Genomic DNA, 27,025 nt, shown 5'->3' with positions numbered 1-27,025 from the left:
TGTGCTTGCTCTCCCTCTCTCTCTCAAGTAAATAAATAAGTAAAATGTTAAAAAGAAAAGAAAAGAAAAGAAAAGAAATTTGAAGACTCTTCTCCAAAATGAAGGAAAATAATCCCAAATGGAACTTGCAAGATATAAAAAGGAAAGATGAGAAGATAAATGGTAAATTTTTGTGGGGTTAAAAAAGGAGAGAGAAATAAAATACAGGACAACAATAATATAGAAATTGGAAAAGGGAGTCTTTGATGATGATTTTGCTTCCTATTTCACTGAGAAAGAGAAGAGCGTTACCAAAGGATAATTGCCCACCACTACATCTATCTACCTACTGGCATATGCATGCAATATTCTTTTTTTCCCAGCTGACCCTAAAGTTAAACTATCCATGCTCCTTTCTAAAGCCAATTCCTTCATTTGCGCTCTAGATCTCAGAGCTTGCTTACTCATAGAATAACTGCAGCAATTCTTCCTCTCTCTTTACATCATCACCACTCCTTTCTCTTCTAGAACATTCCTGTCAGCATAAAACTTGTTATTTCTTCTATCCTTAAATAAAATCCTCCTTTCAAACATACTTCCTCTTTCAGATAATGCCCTATTTCTCTGCTCTCCTTTGCAGCAAAACTCCTTGGAAAAGTTGTTCTCTGCTCTGCTTCCATTTCAAAATAAAACCAAACAAATTAAAAAACAAAACAACTGACAAAGAGTTGAAATTATTATAATAGAAAACAAACACTAGAAAAAATTCATAAAACAATGACCCACACATAAAAGGCATTTAATGAACATTTATAAATTAAATATTAAAGAATTCAGTAGACAAGATACTTTTTAAAGTCTAAAATTTATAAACAATATTACCTGTTCTTCCTTTAGTTGAAGATGAATTTTTTAAGTCTCCACTAATACTGGTGACTGTAGCTATGTATTTTCGTCCAGGCACGAGGTCAGTAAAAGTGAATTCTTTGGCATCTTTGGGGAGCGACTTGTGGATGAGTAAGAGGTCTCTGTCAGCTAGTGAAATGATGTATTTCTCCCATTCTGCTACGGGGGTCTGCCACATGACGCCCAGTGAAGTTTCATTGGCATGTTTGACACGAAGCTGGAGGACAGCCAGGGGGACTAAGGAAAAAGCAATGGAGCACTTATTTGACTCAGAAACACTCGAGTATTTCTTAGAGAGCTGTTCTCTTCCAACCACAGGAATGTTCTAGTTCGGTATTTCTTTTCTGAATGTGTATGAGCTCTCAGGAAAAGGGAAAAAGAAAAAAAACTAATCACAAAAACTGTGTGTGTGTTTAAAGATTTTACTTTTAAGTAATCTCTACATCCAACATGGGGCTTGAACTCAAAACCCTGGGATCAAGAGTTGCATACTCCACTGACTGAGTCATCCAGGCACTCAAAATTTTGTTTATATAACCTATCCAGAAAGAAGGATTCAAAAGAATACTATTGGAAAATGCTTTCCTGGGTCATTTGTTTTTGACCACATATTACTTTGAGTGTTTTTTGCTTCATATGAATTCTATGATATGAAAATATTTGATTCAATTGTGTCATCCACAAAACCACTGAGAAAGGTCCATTCTTGACATTTAGATTAAGTTAGGAATATTTTTTAACCCCATTAGATTGGAAAGACAAAGTGCTTCTTCTCTTCATTTCTGAGAAATGGACACTGAGGTATCCATGAATTAAGGACTCCCATCTGATTAAGGACTCCCATTATCCAAAGAATTAAAGTTGTTTCCAGTTCTTTAAAAGGTTTTATTATTACAATTTCTAGGAGACATTGCTAAGAGTGAAGTACTGGTCCCACAAAACAACAAGGAAACAAAATTATGGAAGAATCAAGTGTGTAAAATTATATTGACTTTTGCATCAAAGAAATTTTCTGTAATTCCATTCTAATTGAGTCCCTAAATCTGTATTTTCCTTCTTTAATATATTGAAATGAATTGGATTATTACATCAAAGCCTACTTCAACCAACCTTATTCACCTAGAGGTACAGTTTAAGAAAAGTTTTCCTGATAATTATACCAACATGCTGAGAGCCTCTACTGTTTCTTGACAGTATTCCAAGTTATTTGAGGTGAATGAGATAAAATACTGGAGAGGACATAGATGCGTGTTCTGTGAAATGCTAAAAGTAGCTTGGTTTAAGCTTATATAAGTCTTTGATCATTATCCAAGGGATATTAATATTTGGAAAATGAAGGTATGACTGGAAGACTCAGTCGGCAACCCAAAGAGGTGTCTTGGTCCTTTTCTTTGACAGTCTTCTAAGAAGAACATTGAATCAAAGTAGTTATTTCCTTATCATCAGGCAAGACTAAGAGAGAAGATATTTGAATTTCACTCCAAGTATGGAGTATTCCATGTCATAGAAATGTTGAGCTTGGAAGGACAGTTCTCTTATTTGAAAGTTGAGGAAACAGACTCAGAGGGGTTGTGACTTGTCCAAGGAATTACAGTATAGTGGTGATAGCAAGAGTACCAAAACCCATGTCTCCGGGTCTTCATTCTCCTCTACCCTAAAATCCAAATATATCCCTCTTCCCTTTAATAACCTTTCCTTGGTACATGAAATTTCCTCATTAGTCAACGTTAGGTCAAAGCAATAGTTCTCTAGCACGGATCACTAGCAAAAAAATTGTCAACTGTCTTTTGTCTTTTGTGGGAAAGATTCTCTGATCGTTTTCTTCCTATTCTTTTGGTGTTTAAAATGTCTTTCTTTTTATAAAATAATGGACTTACTAGTTGAAGCAATTTTTCATGTTCTAATTTGATAAAATTAAACATTACCAAAACTAATTCAGTCTAAAAGTCTATAATATCTCAAATTCAGGGAACATGGTGGGGGGTCGACAGTGACAGCTACCTGGGTTACTTGGGAGAAGGACCAAGTTCAGGTTCTAGCAGTCATTAACCCCTTCATATTTGCTTACCTGTCCTGCCTTGGCAGCGCTTGGAATTCTTCAGATTTCCGCTCTCAACAGTGACTTCTACTTCATACTGCCTTCCCGGTATGAGCCCCACATCATCTATGGTATGGTGTGTTTCCTCCTTTCCCACGGTGATGTTGAGCAGCACCGCGGAATCATTGAAGAGCAGGATACGATACTTCTCCCAGTCTCCAGCAGGGGGCGACCAGCTCACTACTAGGGACCGTATCGAACCATTGCTGTTTACCTCCAGGTTCCCGACTTTCTCTGGAACTAAACGGTGAAATGATGTCAAAAAGGAGATTCTAAAAACCAAAAGTAAGGATACTGATTCACTTTTCATGGGCGACAGTAGATAAGAGACCTAATACCTGCAATTCAAAACATTTCTATCCCCTCCGATGTTTGTGGCTTGCAAATGAATATTCTTTCCTCATTTTGGGAGACATCGGACATTCAAGAAATATATGCTAAAATCATCTTGGTAATATATCAGTAATGCGATCTTCTGTAACACTGTTAATAACCTAGCGGTATGAGCGCTGTGTTTCATTGACTGCACACCAGCTCTAGAGACAATACTGATGTTGCTTGTAATGATGTTGACATTGATGAATTCTCTGTTTTTGGTAGAGACACTGCATGTTGTGGTCATGAAACAGTCCTCCCTTTTCCAACTGACAAGATTAATCTTCTTGCTATATAGCTCTGGTCTAATTATTCCTATGCTTAAAAACATGCAAGCTCTCTCCATTTATAACAGAATAAAACATCAAATCCTGGGTGTGGCATTTGTAGCTTTCCAAAATCAGAGCTCATATCCTTCTGGTCTTGATTCTGACTACTCCCTGCAGCCGCCCTCCCTGCTTCCCCCTCTCTCCAATGCTGGCCTCCAGTTGCATGTTCTGCAGACCTTTAAGTATCCTGGGCTCTTCTGCCTCCAAGCTTTTGCTTATATTAGTCCTTCCACCTCAAAAGCCCTTCCCTCTTTTCCCTCTTCGCTTGCCTCTGGAGCCTCACATTTTTTTAGATCCAGTTAAAGCCCATTTCCTCCGAGAAGCTTTACTGATTTTCTGAACGAGAATTTTGTTCTCTTGTTTTTCTAACCATATGGCTCTTACTTGGAATCTCTAACAGCACAGAGAATGGACTCTGGAATTAAACACTCTGGTTTAAATTCCAACCCTACCATGCATTGGCTGGATGACTATGGACAAGTTATTTGATCTCTCTGAATTATCTGTAAAATGATGATAATAACAGAACCTCTCTCATGATAATGGTGTAAAGTGATTAATACCTGATACATGGCAATACCAATGCAATTACTCTTACGAAAGTATACTGGTTTTATTTTTTGTGTGTATAGTCTGCATTTGTCTGTTTAAAATGTAACTTCCTTAAAAGCAATGGTTGGCAAAGTAAATATTTTAGGCTTTCCAGGCCACATATGGTCTCTGTCTCATATTTATCTTTTTCTTTTTTAAAAAAAATCTTTTAAATATGTAAAAACCACTCTTGGCTTGGGGCTACGGGTTACAGGCCATACTGGCAAAGGGTGTAGTTTGCTGAACCCGGACATTTTAACAACTTCCCAAACTCATAGCACAGTAATTTATACATAGTAGGCACTGGATAAATATTTGGTGACATAAATTAATAAAATAATTCATGGGAAACATGGTTAAGTGCTAACGGGCTCTCACTATAAGAGTTGGTCAGAAATGTTTTATCCATTAGTATCGATGCTAATGCATTTATACTGTTGAAGTGGTGTGACATGAAATAGCACGGGGCAGAGCCAGTTATGCACATCATTCAGGAATCACTCCAAACACATCTGCTTAAATAACTCAGATGAATGCAATTAACTTTCTATTTCACTCTGTATACGGGGCTCTGGTCCATAGGCACCCTCAGTTATGTAGACCATATTTCCCAAATTGGAAAAGTAGTCTTCTTATAATTTATTTTGTTCTGTTCTAAGATGGATCAGAGAATAATCTGGGCAACCACGGAATATTCTGGAGCCCTACACTCACCTGTTCTGCCCACTGCCATCTTCTGAGCAGACAATTCTCCAGAGACACAACTGATGGTAACTTGATAAAGTCGTCCAGGGGTTAAATCTTTAAATTGGGTTTCAGTAACCTGGGGTGCTAATATTCTGGATTCTTTGATAGTCCCTTGGTGAAACAGGGTAATGTTGTAGGAATCCACATTTCCAGAAGGTCTTTGCCACTTGACTTTGAGAGAGGTCAAAGTGCCATCATTTGTCACCTTTAGATTTGAGACTTCCATGGGGGCTAAATAGGAAGAAAGGAAAAGACACTTTAACTCAGGATATTGTACCTGTCTTATTATGGCCAAATTTTGACCTGCATTCTAATCCCTGCAAGAAGGAAACAACTTCATGAGCACAAAGAATACTGCAAAATCAAAGAAAGACTGTCTGGCTGGTGGAAAAGAGTCAGGAGCCTGGATTCTGGCTCAACTTGGCCATTAGTCAGCTGGGCAACCCTGGACAGCTCTGTCTATCTCACTGAGCCTAGGGATCCTTACTGGCCAATGAGGTCTTGGAATGCTCAAAGAAGTCTGTCATCTGCCTAATTTCTTCCTATCTTTACGTATTTCATAATAGCAAGTACATAACAAATAGATTGGCCACCATAGAATTTTGCATGCTAAAAATATTTTATCTTTCATATAAAATCATGATAAAGTTATAGCTCAAGAGTTGTGTCATTATTTCATCAAAGGAAAATAATTACAAAAGAAAGACACTTTAGTGAATATTTTTTTCTACCTCTTGGCTATGTTGTAATTTTGGGCTTCACTAATAGCAAAATAAAAATTAATGTTTCATTTTAAAAATGGGCATAGCACACTGATTTGCATAGGCCAGTGAGAAGTGTAATTTGCTCTTGCTATATGTAAATAATTCTTAAGATATCAGGTACTTTTAAAAAAAGATTTTATTTTTAAGCAATCTCTATAACCAACATGGGGCTTAAACTCACAGCCCTGAGATCAAGAGTTGCATACACCATCATGTGAGCCATCCCGGTGCCCCAACATATATGGTACATTATTTTGGAATGGCTATACATCTTTGAGATGTGATATGAAGATATGTAAATGTACAGGTGCTCCCAAATATCCTTCCCATCAATCTCTTGTAGTTCCAAGAGCTCCCCCCACCAGAGTAATTTCTAAGGCACTACATTCTTAAAAGTTTCTCTTAAGCTTACCAAGAGAGGGAATTTATTAACTCATTAGACCCAACAGAAGCATTAGAATCTACTAGAATGTAAGTTCCATAAGGGCAAAGACTTCAGCCTTCTTGGGCACTGTTATATCCATGATGCCTAGCATACAGTTTGCACTCAATAGATACTGAATGAATGAATGAATGAATGAGTGAATGAATGTTCACTAAATTATTCATTAAAATTTAGCACAGATTAGTTTATCCAGCTATGTTAGGCTGTGAGAACAGCTTCTGTCGTATTGGGTCTCAGGACATGTTTTGTTGGACATGGGGTTTAAGAAATGGCTGTTTCACAGACACAGATCTTTGTATAGCACTGAGAAAAGTAATTTTGGCTCATTGTGAGTAATGTCACAAAGAGAGTGGTTGCTTATTTAAGAGAAGGATGTAGGAATCCTTATCAAAGAGGTCGGAATACTAAAAAGATAAGCTAAAACTATATCAAAGTGGTTAACTTTGCTACTTCAGGCTAGTCTAAAATTTAGAATACAAGGGAGTCCCTCTTTCTCTGAATAGAAAAGTGGGTGCATCTTAAGGGCCTTCTATAATATATGAATTTCAATTTGTCTCCTATTACCATTATTCAAATAATTTAATAAGCCATGGTTATTAAACATTTCTTTGATGTGAGCTTTGTTTTTTTTCAGCTAGTTTTGATGGAACTTACTTGTCCTGGCTGGTTTCCATCTGTAGTTTTGCAGCCCTGCAGCCTTGGTCACAATGGTGAGGTTATAGAGGTGGCCAGGTGTCAGTCCGTGAAAACTGTAGGAAGTAGCATGTTTGTCCACGACACTGCCATGAACTAGGATGTCTTTATCCATCAGCATCAGCTGGTAACTTTCCACATTCCCAGAGCCATGGGACCAGGAAATCAGGAGAGAATTGGTTTTTGCTGAAATACTGATATCTTTCACCGGGGATGGCACTAGGAAAATAAAATGCATTTCCAAAGGGTCATTTATAATTTCCTTAGAGAAGACATAGACACATTTAATTCGAAATCAGACATTCATGTATGTTTCTCTGTACATCTAATTTGTGTACTAAGTAATGACAACGGCACTCTTGAAATTTCATTGGAATCTGTATTAATGGTCTTTTCAAAGTCCACGTCTAAAGCTACATCAGAGTTTACCTGTGTCTCTCCCCCACTTAATAGGTATTAAGGTAATTTTTGCCAATGAAGTATGATATGGCAGAGCAGCAAAGAGAAAAGAAAGGGAAGAGTGATGGAAGATGAAAAACAGAAAGATAGCAATAAATCAGGAGAGAAAATGAGAGAAGAGAGCATGGCCAGAAGGACAGTACTTCCGGGAAGGAGGTGAAGTGTGTTATTGATACCGCGATGGGTGGGTGTAAGCAAAAACCTGTTCCAGATGTAGGAATACTTAGGAAACATCATGACTTGATATTATGAGAAGAGTATACAAAGGAGGAAAACACTTAAACATAAGTTTTATGACACAAACTCAGAAACTGAAGCAGAAAAATGTTGTTGCCTAAGATTTGAGTTAGGAAGGTCATCAGGAAACATCTACTTCATTTTGGAGAAAATTCCAGTCCCAGAGAGGTCCCAGACTTATTCAAAATCACCTGGCAAGCTAGCCACACAGCCACATCTCCTTATTTTTAGCCTAGTCTTCCCACTGTACTGTATAACATTTGTCTATCTGTCTATCTACCTACCTATCTGTCATCTTGGTTCTGGGGGCATTCTTACTTCTACCTCTTCAATTTTAATGTAATTCCAAAAGGAGCCTAGACGATTCAATACTCAACTATCTGTAAGCAGGTCTTACCTGTTGATCCATTGGTATAAATTGTAAGGGAACGTTTCTCTCCAGAAACAGCTGTGATGGCAATATTGTATTTAGTACCAGCAGTGAGGTTAAAAAATGTATGTTCGTTCCATGAAGTACTTTCTTGAATTTGGGTCTCCTGTATCTTTCGGTTATTGTCAAACAACTGCATCTCATACCAGGTGACTTTTCCAGAAGAAGGAGTCCACCAAACATGCAAGCTGGTTGAAGTTGTCTTCTCTTTACTGACTTCAAACTTAGCAGGAGGTAAAGGATCTGCAAGACGAAAATCCAAAAAGAGAACATGGCTTAAAGACTTTTGCAAATACATGTTAGTTTGTGGGAACCCAGATTCATTTTCCTTAAAAACTTTAAGAATCTGCTGCCCATGAAACAAATTGGTATTTTACTCCACTTTCAAACTTATTATTCCATTTAAAAAAGAAATCCACTCAGCTACTAGTCATAGAAACTTCTTTCTCTAATAAAATTTCTTTGTTAAGACAGCTCTGAGCTTAGAATTCCAAGTAAGGTTATATTTTCTCGGGCTTGCAAGTTTAGCACTTTTCACACACTGACAAACATCCAGGCTATGCCTGGATAAATACTAAAAATCTCAATAGAAAATACAGATATTAATAAATAAGTTTGAAATTTGTACTGAACTTTTTCTTTTTTAGGTTGTGGATTTGGGGGGTAAAAATATACAACTTTAGGTTGTTTTTAAATATCAGAAAACCATAAAGATAGAGACCTGATTATGAGCCTAGCCTAGGTTTGCTCATCAAAATAAATTCTCCCAACAGGTGGGATTCCCTATGTCCTTAGATTTTCTCAGCTTGAGTTCCGGGACAATTTGGAGCTGCTGACGCCTCCAGAGAGGGTGGAAGGGGTTGGTCCTGCACCCAGCTGTTCACTTAGTTCCAACTCTCATGGGTGAGTCTGAGGACTCTTAGTTCCCATTTCCCGTGAATCTTCACTGTGGAATTTGAAATAGGATGAACAGCATGTCCCTGGGTTAGGAACTAAGTCAACAGTGTTTAGGGATCCGCCATTCTATGATGCAGTGGGACCACCAGAGAAATAAGTCTCTCCCTACCCTGAATGCAGGGAAGAGCAACATTGAGAGACATTTACATATGAGTAATTTTCAGAAATCCAACTTGGTTCTAGATCTAGAAAGTCGGATCAAGATGCTGGAGGCTAAAACTCAAAGCCACGTCAGATGTTTTAGTGGCATGGCTATCGAGGTCTCAGTTCTTATCGACATCTTGGAAAATTATATTTTGCTTATGAAACAACTTCAGATTCTAGAATCTTCTTAGAACAGTATATGTTTTCAGAAGGTGTTTGCTTGTGGCTAACATGAATACAAATAGGAACAACATAATCTTATTCTGTATTTAAAAGGCACGTCTGGCCACACAGCTCCTAAGACTATCTATGGGTCACCTATGGAGAACATCCAGAAGCTAAATACAGCCTATGGTCAATCTAACGTCTTTTTTGTGTGTTTTATGCTGTGACGTATACGAGTACATCATCCTGCAAAAAGCACACAAGCCATTTTTATAATTTTATATATTTTATAATACAAGAACTTGTAATAATATAAATGCCAGCTAACAAGGAAGTCGAGACAGCAGCAACTCAGAAAGCCCACAGTGCCAGGTGTGCGGTTTACACCCTCACACTGCAGAGGTTCACGGGCAGAGCGGAGGCTCTGTCGACTGACATCCTGGGGCTGAACCTGGCTCTCTCACTCTCTAGCTGTGGACTCCGGGCAATGCCCTAACCTCTCTGCACCGCCGCCATCTCATCTCTGCAATGCTGATAATAATCCTGTCTATTTGGCAAGATATTTATGAAGATTAAATTGTTTTATCTTGAGCACTTAGAAGAGCGTCTGGCACATAGCAAGTGTTCAATGTTAGCTGCTGCTGTTGTTATCACTTCTGTACACAGGAGGGGGTCCTGTCACGGAAGCAGGGAAACGTCGTGGTGGAGAGCATGGGCTTTAGGGTCAGACAGAGCTCAGTTCAAATCCTCAGCTCCATCGTGGGTCAGTCATGAGACTCTAGACAAGTTACTTACCCTGTCTAAGGCTCCACTTTCCCATCTGTCTGGGGAGAATAATATCACCATACCTATATTCTCGGGTGTTTTGAGGGGGTGCAGAGCACATCGTACCTGGCACAAACGGGCACTCAGTAAGAGAAACTTATGCTGTCTGCTCGATCACACACAAAAAAGTTTCCTCTGAATCACCGACAAAATGGAGGCAGAAATGGAATACAATTTTTTAAAGCTAAACTAATGGCCTTAATTGCCTTCTTCATTAAAAGAAAACACAAAAACTTGATAAAATCTTATCAGTTTATTCCCATGACCTAACTTTCGAACCATTAAGATAAAATTAAAAATTCCCAAGATGATTCTCTTTATAGGTTCTTGCGGAAAAACAGTAGTTTTTTTTTTTTTTTCTGGGCAATATTATCTAAATTTTCTATCCTACATCATAGTCTGTAATTAAGGACATCATAAAAAAAAAGAACACAATTTCCCCTCACAAAAAGTTTTTTGGTTGCCTGGCGAGAATAAGGTACTTTGCTACGGTGAGATTCTAGTAGCCACCGAAACTCAAGAACAACCTTGTCACAGCCAATTGAGATGACGCATTTTTGCTGAAGAGGCATTTTAAGGACAAGGATGGGAGGGACAGCTGCTTTCCAGTGACAGCCCAAATGAGATCAATACTGTCACTGATGTCTACAAGCCAGAGAAAGGTTAAAGAAAGTAACGGTATGGTCGGTATAATCTAAATCATATATAATCTGCAAAATATAAGCTATAGAAAATGAATTTTAAGGTTGCGTGCATAGAGGGTGAAGTTCAGAAATGCAGACTTTATCTAATCTCTCTGAGCCAGAAAACAAAACAGTCAATCCTTTGTACATCCGCTAGAACAAAGGAACAATGAGACTGGGAAGTGCCTGGGCTGCGAGAACCTGCACTGGAAACAAACACTTAAAGCCCCATTTATACTGCGATAAAGTCCTGTGCTGGCACTTGTCCACTATTGCTGCAAAAGCTGCAGAAGTTACAGAGTTTCCAGACTTCTCTTCCATCGAAGCCCAGGAAAACTCTGCTGTATTAAAAGAAAGTTTCCAATATTTTCTTAGAAACAAATTAGGTACTTCCAAAAGGGGTGCTAATTTCAGGTAGATATACAAATGAATTTCATATATATATCTATATCTATCTGAATGCAAGAGAGATTTTTAATGCTATTTCAAAACGTAGTCGTATGCATGTAATCTTTTTGATCATATGACAGATGGCACGTAATTAGAAAACCCTACTTGGCTTAGGTAATTCATGCCGATGGCTGCAGGTGCATTTACAGCCTTACTGGTTCTCCCACGTATCACGCTCATGTATAGAATAACTAATGAAGTTGGATAAGCTACGAGAACTATGGAAAACCATAAATCGATGATTTAGTCTCAACCAATATATCAAAATGTATCATTAGCCATAAATTTGAGACATTTTTGTTTGTACTTCTCCGTTTCAGACAGACGTGGAATATGGAATGCCAAATGTAAAGTTTTGTGACGCTTGTCTGCTCTATGTCAATAAATCTACCAGTATCAGGAAGCCTGATAATTTCATAAGTGGTCTTGATGTCAACTTAATTTTTCTGTTCTTCAAGAAAAGGATGAAGTTTAGCTAAATTTCTGAACCAAAATGAATTCCTCTTTGCTTCCCTTTTTAAAAAATGGGACTTAGAAGGAGAAACCAAAAGCCAAAAGCTTTTCTCCAAGTCATGATAGCATCACAGTATATCTGTGTAGGAGCTGATAGTTTACAATGTACTTTCTCCGTTGGAATCGGAGGTCAGAGATGTGAAGTGACTCATTTAGGTTATAGACGTAACAAGGAGTATAGCTGAGATTCTCACACCTGGCTGCAAGTTCCTTCTATTACACCTTAGCTGTCCCAGGGTGGGTGATGTCTTGAATTCATGTTCAGTGTAATAACAAAACACTCAAACCAGATGTCTATGGAAAATAATAGGTAAATTTATAGAATTTTCATTTGATGGTTAGACTATTGTAGCAGAGATAAAATGAACAACGACACTAATCACACCTAAGTCTAATTCTGTGACTGTGAAAGTTACTCTGATTTTTTTTAAAAATCATTTTTCTTGACTCTTCGTTTTTGTTTCTCTAATCTGACTGCCTTTAGCTGGGATCCTATTGCCTTGTGACTGAGCTGCTCCCAGAGTTTTCTGGGTGTCTTCCTTATTTCCTCCCTTTCCTCTACTGTTGCCAAATAACCTCTTTGTATATCTTCCCCATCACCATCCTCTCCTTTTTACAGCACCAACATCTTTCCGTGAGATGAAGTCTAAGTTTCTCCATAGGCACTCAAGGTCACCTCAAATAGGATATCATCTCGACCCGCTTATCTTTCACCACTAGCTCGAAGCCAACAGATCTATCTTTTTAGTAATGACAGGGCCCATTTCTGTATCTCTACAGAAACTGGGATACTATTCTAGTTAAAAGCAGGGAGGCTAGGGGAGGGGAAGCCGCATTTCTGTGGCACTCTACATAAAATGGAATGAACATCAACTATTCATCCAAAACAACTCAGAATATTCTCATGGAAATCAAGGTAAGGGTGGAGCAACAGCCACAAACGGGTTTGTTTTGTTTTGTGCAGGTTTTTGAAAACGGGAAGGAGAACAAAATGAAAAAGCGATTGCTCACAATCTGCAGTTAATGAAATACATTTATAGAGGGGGAATTTTCTTTCACTCTGTGATTGTTGCTGTTGGACTACGGCTGGCTTCCTGACTTAGTTTAAGATGATGTATTACATTGTGATAATTCATCAGAGTAACAGGCATTTGATTTCTCGACTTGACACACTAGATACGAAGTTCAAGTAGTAACGGGCATTCCAAATTCCCATATCCTCGAAAGGGCAAAGAAAGCAGTTTTCAGAGTTATTTGCACCATCTTCACAGCAGCGTAAGGTGCCACGTTACTTTGAGGGTCATCATATTCGGCCCTGGGGACCAACACATGGTGGGTGCTCCTCTGAGAGTCTACAGTCTACTCAGGCGCTTACGATGTTCGTGGAATCAGGGAGGCTGACTTTGACGTCAGACTAGACGCGGGTCCAAATCCCATCACTGTCACTGATAGTCGTGACTAAGCAAGTTGCTGGAGCTCCTGGCTGCTCCGTTTCCTCATCCGTAAAAGGGCACAGCACCTCCCACACAGAGCCCTAAGTGTTAAGAGGGAACGGAGATAAATGTTAAGTGCAGCCCCAGCACATGGTGAGCTCTCCGTAAGTGGCCGTTGGTCTTCATGCTGCTGCTGTTCTTGCTGTTGAGAGTGACACAGGCCAGCACAATGCTAATGTGCAAACGGAGAATGAGAGCCAAGGGCTAAGGTCTTAGAGGTTGGCTTCACGAAGGACAGGAATTTGAGCAAGTTTGCAAGGTCCAAGTGGGAGTCAGAAACCAGAGAGAAGAAAGCGTGTTCCAGAGTGAGAAGCAGGGGAAGCTCAAGCACGTCTAGGGAGCATTAGAGGGGCACGTCAGCCCTGACAACCAACGGAGGCTTGAACCCCGCCCTCCCCAGGACACCCTTCAACAGCCCACTCCAATTCTCCGTATTAACAAGTGAGGCTTTCTCAATATTACCTAAAGTGCTACATAAATGCTGCAGAAAGGGAAGTCCCTTGACCTCTCCCGCCAATCAGACTGCTGCCCAGAAAGCCTCTCCGATGTAGAAATTCATGATCGAGCACTTGAGGTGTGCTTTTAAACCTTATTGTTAATGTTAGGCATGTAGTGATATTCCGGTTATGTGAAAAATAATTCTCATCTTTCTGAAAGGCATATGGAATTATGTACAAATGGAATCAAGCGGTGGCTTGGATTGCATCACAATGATACAGGGTGGGGAAGTGGGCGGAGCTACAGATGAGATAAGACTGGCTATCAGTTGGTAACTGTTAAAGGTAGGTGACGAGTACGTGGTAGTTAATAACACTCTTCTGTTTCCTTTTTTTTCTGTGTTTAAGTTTCTCCACATGAAAGTAAGGAAAGCAAAACCCGAACCAAAAATTCCTGGAAATCTATAGGCAAAACTATCATGTTAACTTTATTTGCATATTATATGTTTAGGGGCATACAGTCAACTTCACTGATACACATTCACACAGAGAGAATGGGCTTGATTTGTCCGACAAAATCAGAAAGGCATCAGTATTATCCTTTATCTCCTAGGGGGAATTCCAGCAAATTGATGTCTGGAAATGGAAGGTGAAAAAATTATGCTTTGTTCTTCTCTTATTCTGTCTGGACAGATAAGATTTTATGTCTTTCTTGCTAACCTGTAGAATGCCATGCCCACCAACAGAAGTCAGACTGATGGAAGAAGCCTCCCAAGCACTCAAAAGATCAAGGTCAGAGAACTAGGTTGGTTCTTTCCATATTCATAGCTCAGCTTGACCTTAGAATTCCCGAAACAAGTAGACTGCCAATGGCTAATTGCTAAATATTGAAATCATCACCAAAATTTCCACACAATTGAAAATCAACAGCTGCTAATAATTTCTTCACTCTAAAACACATTTAATCATTATTCCGTCCTTGTATAGGCTAAGTATACATAGATTTAAGGTATTTTGTAATATATTTTTTCTTCTTTAAAAGTTGATTTGAAAAGTAGTTAACAAAATATCACATGGTAATTTGAAAGAACTAATACCAACTTAAAAATTATATCCTTTCTGCATAGTAGTGGAGAGAACTGGAGCTAAGCCAGGAACCCACGATTCAAGTTCTGGTTCTATTATATACTAGCTGTGTGATTTGTGATTAGTTAATTCTCATGAATATCAATCTTTTCTCCAAGGTTAAAGTAGTAATAGTAAACTTACTACACACACAGTATGTGTGACAAACACTATTCTAGAATTTATGTATGAACCAAATAAAATCTCAAAACGGCCCCATGAAGTAGGCATTATATTTATTATCATCCCCATTTTATAAATTAGGAAACAGGCCTGGAGAAGTTAGTAACTTGCTCGAGGCAACTTGGCTAGTAGTGATGGAGGACTCTGCCTCCAGAACCCAGCTCTCTTCCATTATGCAACCTCCCCCTTCACAGTACTCCTTAAAAGTAAAATTAAACAATATATGGTCAGTATAATGTATATTTTATATTCTTACCTACTAAATAAAGTAAGTGGAAGTATTTTAGATACTATAAAAGCACAAGACAAATATTAGAGTATTAGTTTCTTCCCGGTTAAGATAATATTCTTCAGTATTACAGATTTAGCCATGCATAAAGAGGAATGCTACCAGAATCTTAATGCCAATGAATAATAGAAAAACTACGCCAATAGCTCTTAAACTTCACTGTGCACTGATTCACTGTGATATTTGTTTAAAATCAGATACCCAGCCTCCACTTCTTCTAAATTCATTACATGTGGGGTAGAAGCCAACAATATATGCTTTTATAAGAAGTTCTGCCAAAGATTTTGATGCAAGTAGCTTTACAGACATTATTGAGAAGTGGTGGCTTATGTTGAAAGCTCTGTAAGTGTATGGGCTAAACTGTGTTCCTCTAAAATTCATATGTTGGAGCCCTAAACCCCCAGTACTTCAGAATGTGACTGTATTTGGAGATAAGGCCTTTAAAGAGGTAATGAAGTTAAAATGAGGTTTTTAGGGTGGGCCCTAATCCAATATTATTGGCATCCTTCTAGAACACAGACAACATAGACGGGAGGATGAGCATCAGAGGATCTCCAGAAAAAAAGCAGCTGACACCTTGACCTGGGACTTCTAGCCTCCAGAATTGTGAGAAAATAAATTTCTGCTATTTAAGCCATTTGGTCTGGTATTTTTCATCGAAACCCCAGTAAGCGATACAATAAGTAACATTTTGAAGTGGAAATAAGAGCTGATATGGTGACTTGGTAATTAATGCTCCTAAAGTGTTTTGTATTAAAGACAAAGGAATTAGCCGTGTTAAAAGAGCTAATTTTTTTCACCCTTTGTTCTAGGCTGATTACTAAATAGCTGAAACTGACTAACAAGAAGGCATATGCTATCAAGATAGTCTTCCCATAAGTGAAGTTCTTTACTACCAGAATACTTCCCTGGGTTCTGTAACTTATCTCTAACCTAAGGAGAATAGATCATATTTTTAGAACACATATATTCTTCCACTGAAATGTTCACTTTATTCATTCATATCTATCTATCTATCTATCTATCCATCCATCCATCCATCTATCCATTCATTCATCCATCTATCCATCCATTTAATCAATATTTATTGCATACCATGTGTGAGATGCCATTTTAGATATTGAAAAACTATTTCTTATTTGTGGGAAGATAAAAGCCCCCCAAAAGTTCTAAATGAAAACTCTAAGATTTCATTTAAATGAACTCAAGTGCCCTTAGGATGCATTCAAGTACGGAAATAAATGAAGTTCATTGGAACTTCAGTGAACTGGTATTTAAAAGGAGAGAAACTACAACTTAGCTCTAGAGAATTCTAGGCAGAGTGGTCCAGCTTTGCCAAGTCTTCCAATATGTTAGGGGATCCCATAAATCTGGCACTTACATTGTTTTTAATGCTGGTAAAAATAATCTGGATTTTTCAAAAACGTTACGTGAGCCAAACAAAACATAGTACTATTTAGACACCTAGCTAGACACCCCAAGGGGCTACCAGTTTGCAGCCCTCTGCTCAGACTCTGAGGACACAGTGCTACAAAAGTGTTGGGAGTTCTTCAATATTGTCTTCACTGTTTGGTTTCCAATGAATTCACAACTAAATAATCTGACGTTCAAATTATTTTTGTTCACAACTAAATAATCTGTCTTTCAACTTATCAGCTGGTTTAATGACTGAAGGCACCTGAGAACTGCCTCATGTCTTCTCTGTGATGATGGCAGCGTGGCATACACGAGGCAGGGCAAGGTCTTCATCCAGGAAAGAAGCGGGAAAGCTCTGTCCCCACCTTCCTCATGACCTTCCCTCACCTCTGCACAGACTGCAAGGACAAAGACCATGTTCTGGTCATCATGCTTACAAGCACACCTGTCACCACTTGACAGCACTCCTTGCAGCACCCACGCTTGGTGAATGTTGGCTGAATCCACCTATGTTTTTTCAATTCTGACGGAAAATCTGGAGTGAAAACTGATGGTTGCTAATTGTGCCCATGTAGTTAAATTTTTTTTAATCTTTAAGGCCATGTCTACATGACAATAAATTAACTGTTTTAGACAATTTATCGGGAAAAACAATCAGACAAATCACACTTGGAATGACACAGAGATAATCTAAGCAACTGTTGTTATCTCTAGTCAGATCACGTCTTGCTCTCATTCTCTTTTATTCTAGACTAACAAGACAGGCAAAATGGAGTAGTAAAGCACAATACATTTCGAATAACTTTTTTTGTTTGAAGTTATATTTCAAACTTAATATTATACTACTAGTTGGCCCTACTTTACTAAGAGTAAAATGTGATTTGTAGAGTTGATCTCTGTAGCCTAGCAGTTTGGAGAAATACCAGTACTTCCTCTCAACTAAATGAAAAAGTCACATGTGTCCTTAAAATACAGAAAGCACTAATGACAAAAAACAAATAACAACCAACCAAAAAAAAAAAAACCTCCCTGAAACATTTTTAAAACATCTTAATTAAAAAATGTTTATTTAAATAAAATTATTTTTAAAATGTAGAGGGCCCTAAGCATTATACCATCATACAAATAAGTGTGGGGAAAAATATCATTATACAATCATCACCTGCAAATTCCTTCTTCACATTTATCATGGGATTCATAGAAATTGTGGTGAAAAGTATATTTGTTATACTGTAAAAAGCAACTCTTTAAGAAAAATGATGAAAACCTGAATGCTAATGAAGTCTTTTTTTTAACTCAACATAGTCAATAAAAGGCAAATATTTCTTATATTTCACAAATGTCTTTGGACTTGGAACACCTACATGCATAATTAAACTTGGAGCTCATTCTAACTAGTAACACCCACAGTGAGTCCTTTTCCTATTTTTAAAAATAGTTCTGCCCCATGTAACAGACACCTTAACAAATGCAATGAACACATCTGGAAGTTTTATGTCATAAATTTCACAACATTAGCGATCTGAGTGTTCACAAACCCATCCTCACATACCAAGAGACCAACAGCTTTATGACTAAAAACCTAACCATTTCAGCCTCTGTAAAATGTTCTAATTATGTGGTTGATTTCGGTCTCTCTTTGATTCCATATAAAAACATAACCAAATTCTTCACAAGTGGTGTTTCTTTTCAATATAAGTTCCTGCAAATCTCAGAAATTATCTCAAAGTTTCATCTGAAGGAAACCAAGTGATGTAACTGGGCATTCTTAATTTTTCTCCAAAAAAAGAAGAGAATTAATATTTGATTGACCTATTACATGAACCCAGCTACATTTCCTGTCCCTGCTGTAGCTGCCCTCAGAGCTGAAAGTTCTCACACCTTTTTAAAGAATGATAGCTAAGGAAGTCATCTTTGTTCAGGGTGAACATGAAACAGGAGTAAGGACAACACATTTCTAAAATCTGACTTCCAGAATTCCTCTGTGAAATGTGACTTTATGAGCAGAAGTAAAGTTTCACTATCGCGACAGGTAAAGATAATGTTAAAAGGAAGACTAATGAAGTCACAAAACATTAAAGTTGTTAGAGAATTCAAAGCACATGCAACGGGTAGCTGACAGGACTAACGAGGTCAGAGTATGACAGCCCCCTACCGAGGTGGCTGGCACTTGGTAAGAACTTGGACCTGAACAGCCAAGTCTTACACTCTTATTTTACAGACACGAAAACCGAGGCAGGAAAGATAAACTCTTCCTATGTACACATGGTAGGGTTTACCAAAACTGTAAAGAAAATAACTGATTTGAGGTTCAGAGTAACCAAAGGATCATCTCTGGTATTACCCCGTTTTAGTTATTTAAGTTATACAAATTAATTTTGGTGCCCTCATTTGAAGGGACTTTTCAACTATTCCCCTATGAATGACTCTATTCTATTCCTGAAGATATTATGTCCTGGTTCCAAAAATAAAACTAAGTTGAGGAAAGGCATATCCCTCATCGTTGCATTTCCATTATTTATTCTAAAAACATTTACTTAAAATTATTCCAGGGCTTGACAATTTAATGTGATGGAAGCTCAAACCACATCATTTTAACAGATTTAACAAACTCCCTCCACAGCCCACAGCTCCTCTCTGCTGCACTCCCTTCAAAGAGCTAGTCCGCTGTCTTCAGCACTAAGGAAATCTCTAAAAGTCAACCAAGCTGCTTCTGGCCAGATCTGAGGAAACTAGAAATCTTGGTCAATATTTATCTTCACAGGTATTTTTACCTTTATTTTTTGTATGCCTGGAACTCAAAGGCAACACCAGCTTGAAAAGGCAGGGCTCAGCCCAGAGGGGCCTGGCCGTGCAACTGCACCTGTCACCCTTTACCTGTTTGCAAGACCACAGTTCTCGCTTCTCCATCCAGAGACACAATCCTGAAGTTATAGGTGGTTCCCGCTTGCAAATCCTTGGGGTAACATCCATAGGTGGTGTTGTCTATCCGAGTGGGGTGGCACCATGCGACCCCTGACGTGTCACTGCTGTAGATGAGGCTGAAGTTACAGGATGACCCCAAAGTTCTCCACTGGAGAGAGGCGGACCGGCTGGAAACCTTGGACTCCGTCAGGGTGAAGTTACATCTCACTGGCTCCCCCAGTCCAGTCTGCAAAGGAACCAGAGGCAGCTGAAGCCCACAGTCTAGACCGCCCAGGGACTTGTGCACAGCAAGGTCCCCAAGCCGCCTCCTCAGCCCTCACCCCCAGCCTCAGCCCAGCCCTTTGCCCTCCAGCCAGAGGAAAGACCCGCGGAGGAGGTGGGTGGCAACTTTCCCCCCAGCTGCTCTTTCTGTCTCGGGAGCGGCTGGTGAAAGAAGGCGGCTTGGCGCCTTTGACAGTAGGACGAGCTGTCAGTCTGGCCGGGGACTCGGAACAGGACCTTTCTTCCCAAGGGAGAACGGTTCCCCCTCCGCAAAACACGGCCCAGGGACCCGACAGCGGAGTGGGAGTTTGGTGGTCGGCAGGAGGGGCGCGTCGGCCGCGACCTCCCTCGGGCCACACTCACCTGCAGCAGGCTCAGCGCGGTCCACAAGGCCAGCCCCGCTCCATGGCTCAGCATCGCGCTCGGCGGTCACCACCCCGACCCGGCACAGGGGCTGGGGCGCGGGGCGGCCCCGACGGCCGCCGCGGGGGCCACCTGTTGCGCGCGCTCAGCGCGCCCCGCGGGCGCACAGCGCTTCCCTCCGGGCTGGCGACGCGCAGGGGCCGCCGCCGCCGCTGCTGCTGCTGCTGCCGCCCCGGGCCGGCTGCGGACGCGAGAGGCGGCGGGGGCCGGCAGCGCGCCGCCCTTCCCACGCTGCCATGCTGACCCGCGCTGCCTCGCCCCGGGCCCCGGCCGCGGACTTCCGCAATCAAAAGGCAATTTCCTCGTCTCCCGGCAAAGGAACAATGCGCCGGCGAGGGAGGGAGCCCCGAGGAGCCAACGCCTGAGGTTGCCAAGGGGGCCCGAGGCGGGCCGCGCTGCCCCCGCTGCCCCGCGCCGCCGCCTCCCTGGCCGGGGGTCCCGTCTGCGCCCACCGAGCTCTGCCGCCTCCTCCTTCTCCTCCCTCCCGCGACTTTCACTTTTTCCCACTCGGTGGTCCTCCTCCCCGCCGTCGTAGCCACAATCAGTACTTGCTCCCTCTCACTTTCCAGCCCCCCCCCCACCCTCTTCCTCCCTCCACACCCAGCGCCTCCCCCTCCCTATCTTCCTTCCTATCTTCCTCATCTGCTTTCTCCAGGGCCTTTTTTCCCAGGATTAAACTTGACCACAGCAGATTTCCCTAGGTCGCCTACACTCCTTCCTGAAGCCTTTTATTAGAGTGCTTTTGCCCTTCTCACCTCAAAGCATTCATCTGTCCCAGTGCACATCCCCCTGACACCAGCAAGAGAAAAAGACCCCCAAAGGATCTTGTCCATTGTCAACTTGACCCTTATTTTTCTCTGCCATTCACTTTCCCCTTTCTCTTGTATAGAGGTCGGTGTCCTCCCTAAATCTTATGCAAACGGTGGTGACCAAGAACAAATGGAATCACGCCAGTTGTTCAACCCGCAAAGCAAACTGCAAAAAGCGGTTTCATCACTGACCATCCAGTAGTTAATATCATTTCACCCATAATTGTCCAAGCAAATAAGAAAGCAGTAACTCTCCTTTGAGGAAATACTATTGATGGCTTAGTTCCCACACGTATTACAAAAACTGGAATTTACTCAGTTTTCAGCACTAATTACACTTTTTAGCAACTGTCTCCGTACCTGAATCACCATGTATCTGAAAATGGATTTTAAAGGAGTTCCTAATAACCAAAGAGCAAAAATGTTTAATTGTACACAGGTGATAAAAGCAAAATATTGCAATAGCTTTTATGATGCTCAGTTGCTCTTCTTTGGTGCCTTCCCTGACAACTGCCAGAAGAGATGAGATTTCATGTTTTAATTTTCAAAACCAAATACTCTGGAACTAAAACAATAGGAAGAATGTCATATTCCCTTCTTTTTCAGAGAGGCAGATTATACAGAAAGCTATAGTATCGACTTCTTTTCACAGAAAAAAGTGAAAATTGTTTCGATTCTTTTAGAAAACACGTTTTTAAGAAATCTGTTAATGAAAAAATGAAATTTCTGCCCCTTCAGAGATTCTATGGGCTTTAAATCTGCAGCCAGATCAGAGATCTCAAATCTCCTTTGTTTCAAGTTAGCGAACACTCAAAGGTCAAACCTGAACGATGTGTATTTCTGGGAAGACAGAATCTTTCCTATTTCTGTGCCCAGATGACTTGCCTTCCAAGAGAGCTTTTTTTTTTTTGCTGTCTGTATTTTGCCCCCAAGTTCAATGGCTTTTCACAGCCTAGCAGGCCTCTGCAGCATCAGAGCAGGGCCCCTCCTCTCTCCATTACATACAGGCTGCCTTCAGCCCTTATAGCGGTCTTTTTGCAGCTTCGTTCCTTTTCAACATTCATTACCTTTCTCTTTTCTTGCTGTATTCAGAAAACAATGTGGTTTCCTTTTCTGTCAAGCTGGAATTATACCACTCTAAATACCTCCCAGAGCTGTTATGAAGATAAAAAAGGTCACAGATGGGAAAGCACCTTTTGTAAACGTTTATGTGCTGTCCAGGTGTTGGTTTACCTGGTAGTAGATTGCATCCCCATCACATTTCCCCCCTCTCTTTTAAATTCATCCATCACGTAGGTCGTGCTTTTCTAACTTCTTCTGTCTCTCTTTTACTTTCTCTTGTCCATTGAGGTTTATAACATTTTCTCATAAATGGCCCTGCAGATTTGAAATCTCACGCAAACATACTAAATACTCTTTTCTGTCCTTTGCCTAAATCTTCAATAAATCCTATCTCCTCCAAGTTTTGCCAACCATCTTTTTTTCTTTATTAAACACTACATGCCACGACCTACTGTACCCTATAGGTTCATCTAAAAATTATATTTCATTTTCAACATACTGTCTAACATTCTTCCTATAATCCTTCCTTTGGCGCAGGCAAATGCATCCAAAAAAAAAAAAGGCAAAATTTGAAGGACTAATCAAATAAGGTGATAACAAAAAAATCCTTACAACACAGTTTAGATGTTTCCAAGTTCTAGGTTATTAGCAGAGATCTGCTAATAATGCCCTTGGAAATAGGAATTAGGAAAAGAAGAAATGATTTCTTTAAATAGGGTTCTTTTATTTTCGGTCTATTGGAGACACATGTATTTAGAATCATGTGCTGTCATTTACTTTACTATCGATGTGTATGAAGAATCATATCGATGCGTGAAGGAAAGGCCTGGTAGTGGTCACAGACATTTCTTTTCCAAAGTTATATAACCGTTAGTTCTTTTTCCTGGAGAATCTTAAGGCTTACAGGAGAGTTCCCCCCAAAATTAATGGATCCTGAATAGCCCATAAGGATTAACATATTATGAAACAATGAGGAAAAGTTTAAACTCAGGCTTTTACTGATTACATTTTTCTTTTTAAAAAACACATATTAATATGAGAAATTAGAGAGAACTGTAATGGATTCAGGGCAGTTTGGGGCTGGGGAAAGTTGCCAGATATAGTTTTTTTCTATGAGGAGTTTATTTGAAACTACTGTACAAAGTATAAATAAATTGATTCATTCTTCTCCTTTGTTCTCATCTTTGTTTGGAATTCCTCAACTTCTTTTGAACCTATTTATCCTGCATCATGACACTGCATATGCTTTGGAGGTGACTGCATTCCAGGAATTTGGGACCAGTGACAACCACTTCTCTTTGCCACTAGGAAACCTGTCCCAGACTGCATGGGAAGGGTGGGGCTGCTTCTGATTAGCTGTGAGTGGACAAACAGCTGCCTTTTAAACAAATTGTCATAGCAATTGATTATTTTAATTTACATATTCATAAATTATGAATTCATGGATGAAAGCATGGCTCTTGTCAGCTTATGAACACAGATGTTGAATGATAAACAACCCGTCCTCAGGGGTCCAGGGTCCACTTTGAGAACTACTGCTGTAGATCAGAGTTTTTGAGCTCGGTGTGGGAAAGGTTACGGGGAGGAGGGGAGGGCAGAGTAGACTGCTCAAGTTATTGGTTAACCCGAACTCCTCACCCGTGACCTAAAAAGCTGTTCGTGACCTGGCCTCTCTTCTGCTTGCCTCCTATGCTCCAGTGGCCTGGGTCTGATCATTCATTTGCTCATTCATTCAGCAAATATTGACTGAACACCTACTGTGTGCCTGGGGTTTGGAGACACCCCAACACAGAGTTGACCTTTTCCTGCTTCAGGGCCTTTATACCTGCCTTTTCATCTTCTTGGACCACTTCTGTCCAGATTCTCTGCTTGGTTATCTTCCTCTCAGTCTTTAGGTCTCAGCTTCAACACACGCCTGTGGGGCCAGACCCTTTCTGACCACACAAGAAAAAGTGTCCTTTTATCATTATTCATCTCAGCAATCCATTTGTTTAATTCAGAGCATTAATGGCACCTGGTAATAATGTAATGACTTACATGCTGTGACTGCCTGCCTTTCCCAAGCATATGGAGAATTCCCTCAGGGCAATCTTACTCTTCTTGGATAGAGCTTGGCATAAGAGAGTTCCACAAATATTTGTCGAATGAATGGATGAATGAAGAAAGGAAGGGAGGCAGGAAGGAATCTTTGTATCTGCTCAGTAAATATTGTTATGTGGATAAATACTCGAAACAAATCCTTATAAACATGTTCTTGCTGGATGCCTCAAATATCATCTTGGAAGGGAGAGAGGAAAAGAGAAGAGGAAAAAAGTTCAAAGGGCAAAAGAAGAGAAGATGGATTTTGAAGAGAATGAGGTGGACAAAAATAAGAGGGGGTGGGAAGATAAAAGGAGGAGAAGAGAGAGGGGAGGAAGCCCTATCCTTCGGCATGGTGGTGCTCAAAGTGCAGCAGCGGCGTCTTCTGGGAACTTGCCAGAAATGTAAACTCTAGGCCTTATCACAACCCGAGGGATCAAAAAGGCCACGGTGGAGCCATTTTTAAATAAACCCTGCCCCAGATACTGTTCTATATTAAAAAGAGTTAATAAAGTCGAATTGTTCTTTTTTTCTTAAATTTAGATTCTGAGCTCTCTGGTTACAAGATGCTAGGTAAGTGATTTAGAAGGTCTTAAATGATTTTAGAACATGTCAAATAAGTAAATTGGTGATACAATATATAATATATTGCATATCATATATATGCATATTTATATGTTACATACAATATATTTTTCTATTACATATTTAGAACAAATTTGATATTTCTAACTTGTCAATAAAAATAAAATGTGGATGCTAAAGGAAAAAGGATCAACATGCAGCAGAATTAATAAATATTAGATGATGGGTCAATTCTGATGCTTTTTCCTCTGAGGAAGTACTTTTGTCAAAAGCCTCTCATGTGCGTTTCCCCAGATATTGTTAAAAAGAAGAAAGCCGAGCAATCAGGGAATGTGTCCATTAAAAATGATTATAAGATGGTGAATCCTTTCCTAAGTTTTAATTCGAACTGGCTCAACAGTAAATTATGACAAAAATGAACACATTTTAACTTGCAGGTGTCATGCATTTAAAAAGAGGTGCATTACAAAAAAAAAAAAAAGAGGTGCATTACAATTAAAGGGAAGATAATTTTATAAGCAGCTTTTTTTTTTTTAAAGGACGGTGACTATTCTCTTTTGTGTTTAGAGGTACCATTTTTGGGATACTTATATTTCAAGGACTCTTTCTAGCCTCCTAGGTCATAAGCTTTCTAGGTCATAGGTCTCCAGGAAAATGGAAATAATAAAGGCATTTGCGGGGGGTGGGGGTAGGAGTTGTAAGGATTAAACGACAAGGTCCGTGTTGTGTATAGCATGGTTCTTGGATAAAGGGCTCCACAAATGTTAGATACTATGATTATCAGTGGTAATAATATTACATGAATACCAATATACCAAGGGTGCTGAGCACCCAGTAATGCTAGAGCATGACAAAGCCCAGGGACGAGAATGTTTTTCTGAGAACAACCGAGTGATAATAAATTATCATGACTTTCCATCTCCTACCCAAGAGAAACTGCAGTAGATGAGCATAAAAGACATTCAAGGGCTGCTCTGGCTGGTGACCAAGCAGAGGTTTTTTTTAAGTCTTGGAAGGGAGGGGTGAGGGTGCCGGATGCGTCTCCAGCACCAGGCTCCACCACCTCTCTCTTCGTCCGACACATCTCTAAGGTTTCCTGGTATTTTTTTCTACACCAGTTTCTCACCCTCTTCCCCTCCCCCTAGGTTGTTGTTATTGTTTTTTTTTTAAACTGGAGGAAAAGGGCTTTGCATAGCTTTTGTCACAGCTTTGTCAGCATACACAGATGAATGACTTAAAACTAGGTGTGACTGTAATCTAATCACCTTTTCAAATTTAGCTGCTTCTGTGGCCTCTTCACTTCGGTTTCTCAGTCCCCACCGCCCCACCCACCGGAAGCCATCTGCTCCAGCAAGCGCAGGGGGTCAAGGTATGAGGGCGTCCCGGGTCTGTGTGGGCGTGGCTGTTTCCACATTGCAGTTTCAGGAGCTAGCTCCTGCTTTCCACCTGCTTCCAAACCCTAGCCTGGTAGACAGACAAAGCATGGCTAACTTGGGCTCTCAGGAAAAGGAGAACAAAAACAGAAAGAAATGATCACCTATTTCATCTGTCTTAGAAAGTGATGATTGGAGGGAGGGTGGAGACTCTGTCCTCTTTTTTTCTGGGTACCGCTGTTGCTAGAGCATTATTTCCCATGATTCTCTGAAGGTCACAAGCACAGGGCTCACTCTTTGGCCAGCACGCTTGCCTTTTGTGGATTTTATAGTGGTATCTTAACATTGTTTAGAAAAAAATAGAATAGTGGCCAATGTTGAGAACAATAGATTTTACATTTTTAAAAATACCTGGATTTTGACTTTTCTTTAAACAAATCAAGAGATGGAGGCTTGTTGGGTCCACATTCTTGCCTGCCTCTTCCCTACAGCTCCCCCACCCTCCAGCCCCCCATTTTCTGCTGGGGGAGGCAGACGCAAAGCATCCCAGTGTCCCCTAGATGTTGGGGCTGACAGCGATCAAAGCGGAAGATCAAAGGTTCTTATCATGTTTTTCAAAAACGTAATGATAAAACTGTCGCCTAGATTAGAAACCTCGCGAAGGAAAGAGTCCATGTATCTTCATTATCTAACCCACATCCCCAGGTTGTGGAGACTCAACGTCTACTTTATACTGACAGTGGAAACTTTCATAGCTCCACCACTAAACAAGGGC

At 40.2% G+C, this 27,025-nt stretch overlaps 2 protein-coding genes across 5 annotated transcripts in view; one reads left to right on the top strand and one right to left on the bottom strand.

Moving 5' to 3' along the window:
• KCNMB4 (potassium calcium-activated channel subfamily M regulatory beta subunit 4) overlaps positions 1–14,540 on the top strand; it is a 161,724-nt gene extending 147,184 nt beyond the window's left edge. The window contains exon 3 of the mRNA XM_057316551.1: positions 14,447–14,540. Within this exon, the coding sequence (XP_057172534.1) occupies positions 14,447–14,525 (79 nt within the window). The 3' untranslated portion in view covers positions 14,526–14,540. The remainder of the gene's footprint in view (positions 1–14,446) is intronic.
• Positions 1–27,025, bottom strand: part of PTPRB (protein tyrosine phosphatase receptor type B) — a 110,530-nt gene that overhangs the window by 63,575 nt on the left and 19,930 nt on the right. For 2 of the 4 annotated variants that reach the window (XM_026500029.4, XM_026500030.4), the window contains exons 4-9: positions 19,611–19,884; positions 8,021–8,296; positions 6,889–7,146; positions 4,993–5,256; positions 2,954–3,223; positions 862–1,122 (exon numbers count right to left, since the gene is read on the bottom strand). In XM_026500029.4, coding sequence (XP_026355814.2) covers positions 862–1,122; positions 2,954–3,223; positions 4,993–5,256; positions 6,889–7,146; positions 8,021–8,296; positions 19,611–19,884 — 1,603 coding nt within the window. Of the gene's footprint in view, positions 1–861; positions 1,123–2,953; positions 3,224–4,992; positions 5,257–6,888; positions 7,147–8,020; positions 8,297–19,610; positions 19,885–20,282; positions 20,478–21,097; positions 25,681–27,025 lie in introns of those variants that run through there. The other 2 variants (XM_044384589.3, XM_026500031.4) reach the window with 2 other exon arrangements.

Source organism: Ursus arctos, unplaced genomic scaffold, assembly GCF_023065955.2.
Source record: "Ursus arctos isolate Adak ecotype North America unplaced genomic scaffold, UrsArc2.0 scaffold_21, whole genome shotgun sequence".
In the NCBI taxonomy this organism is placed as follows: Eukaryota; Metazoa; Chordata; class Mammalia; order Carnivora; family Ursidae; genus Ursus; species Ursus arctos.
The sequence above is the reverse complement of the archived record's forward strand: the minus strand, read 5'-3'. Positions and strand labels throughout refer to the sequence as shown.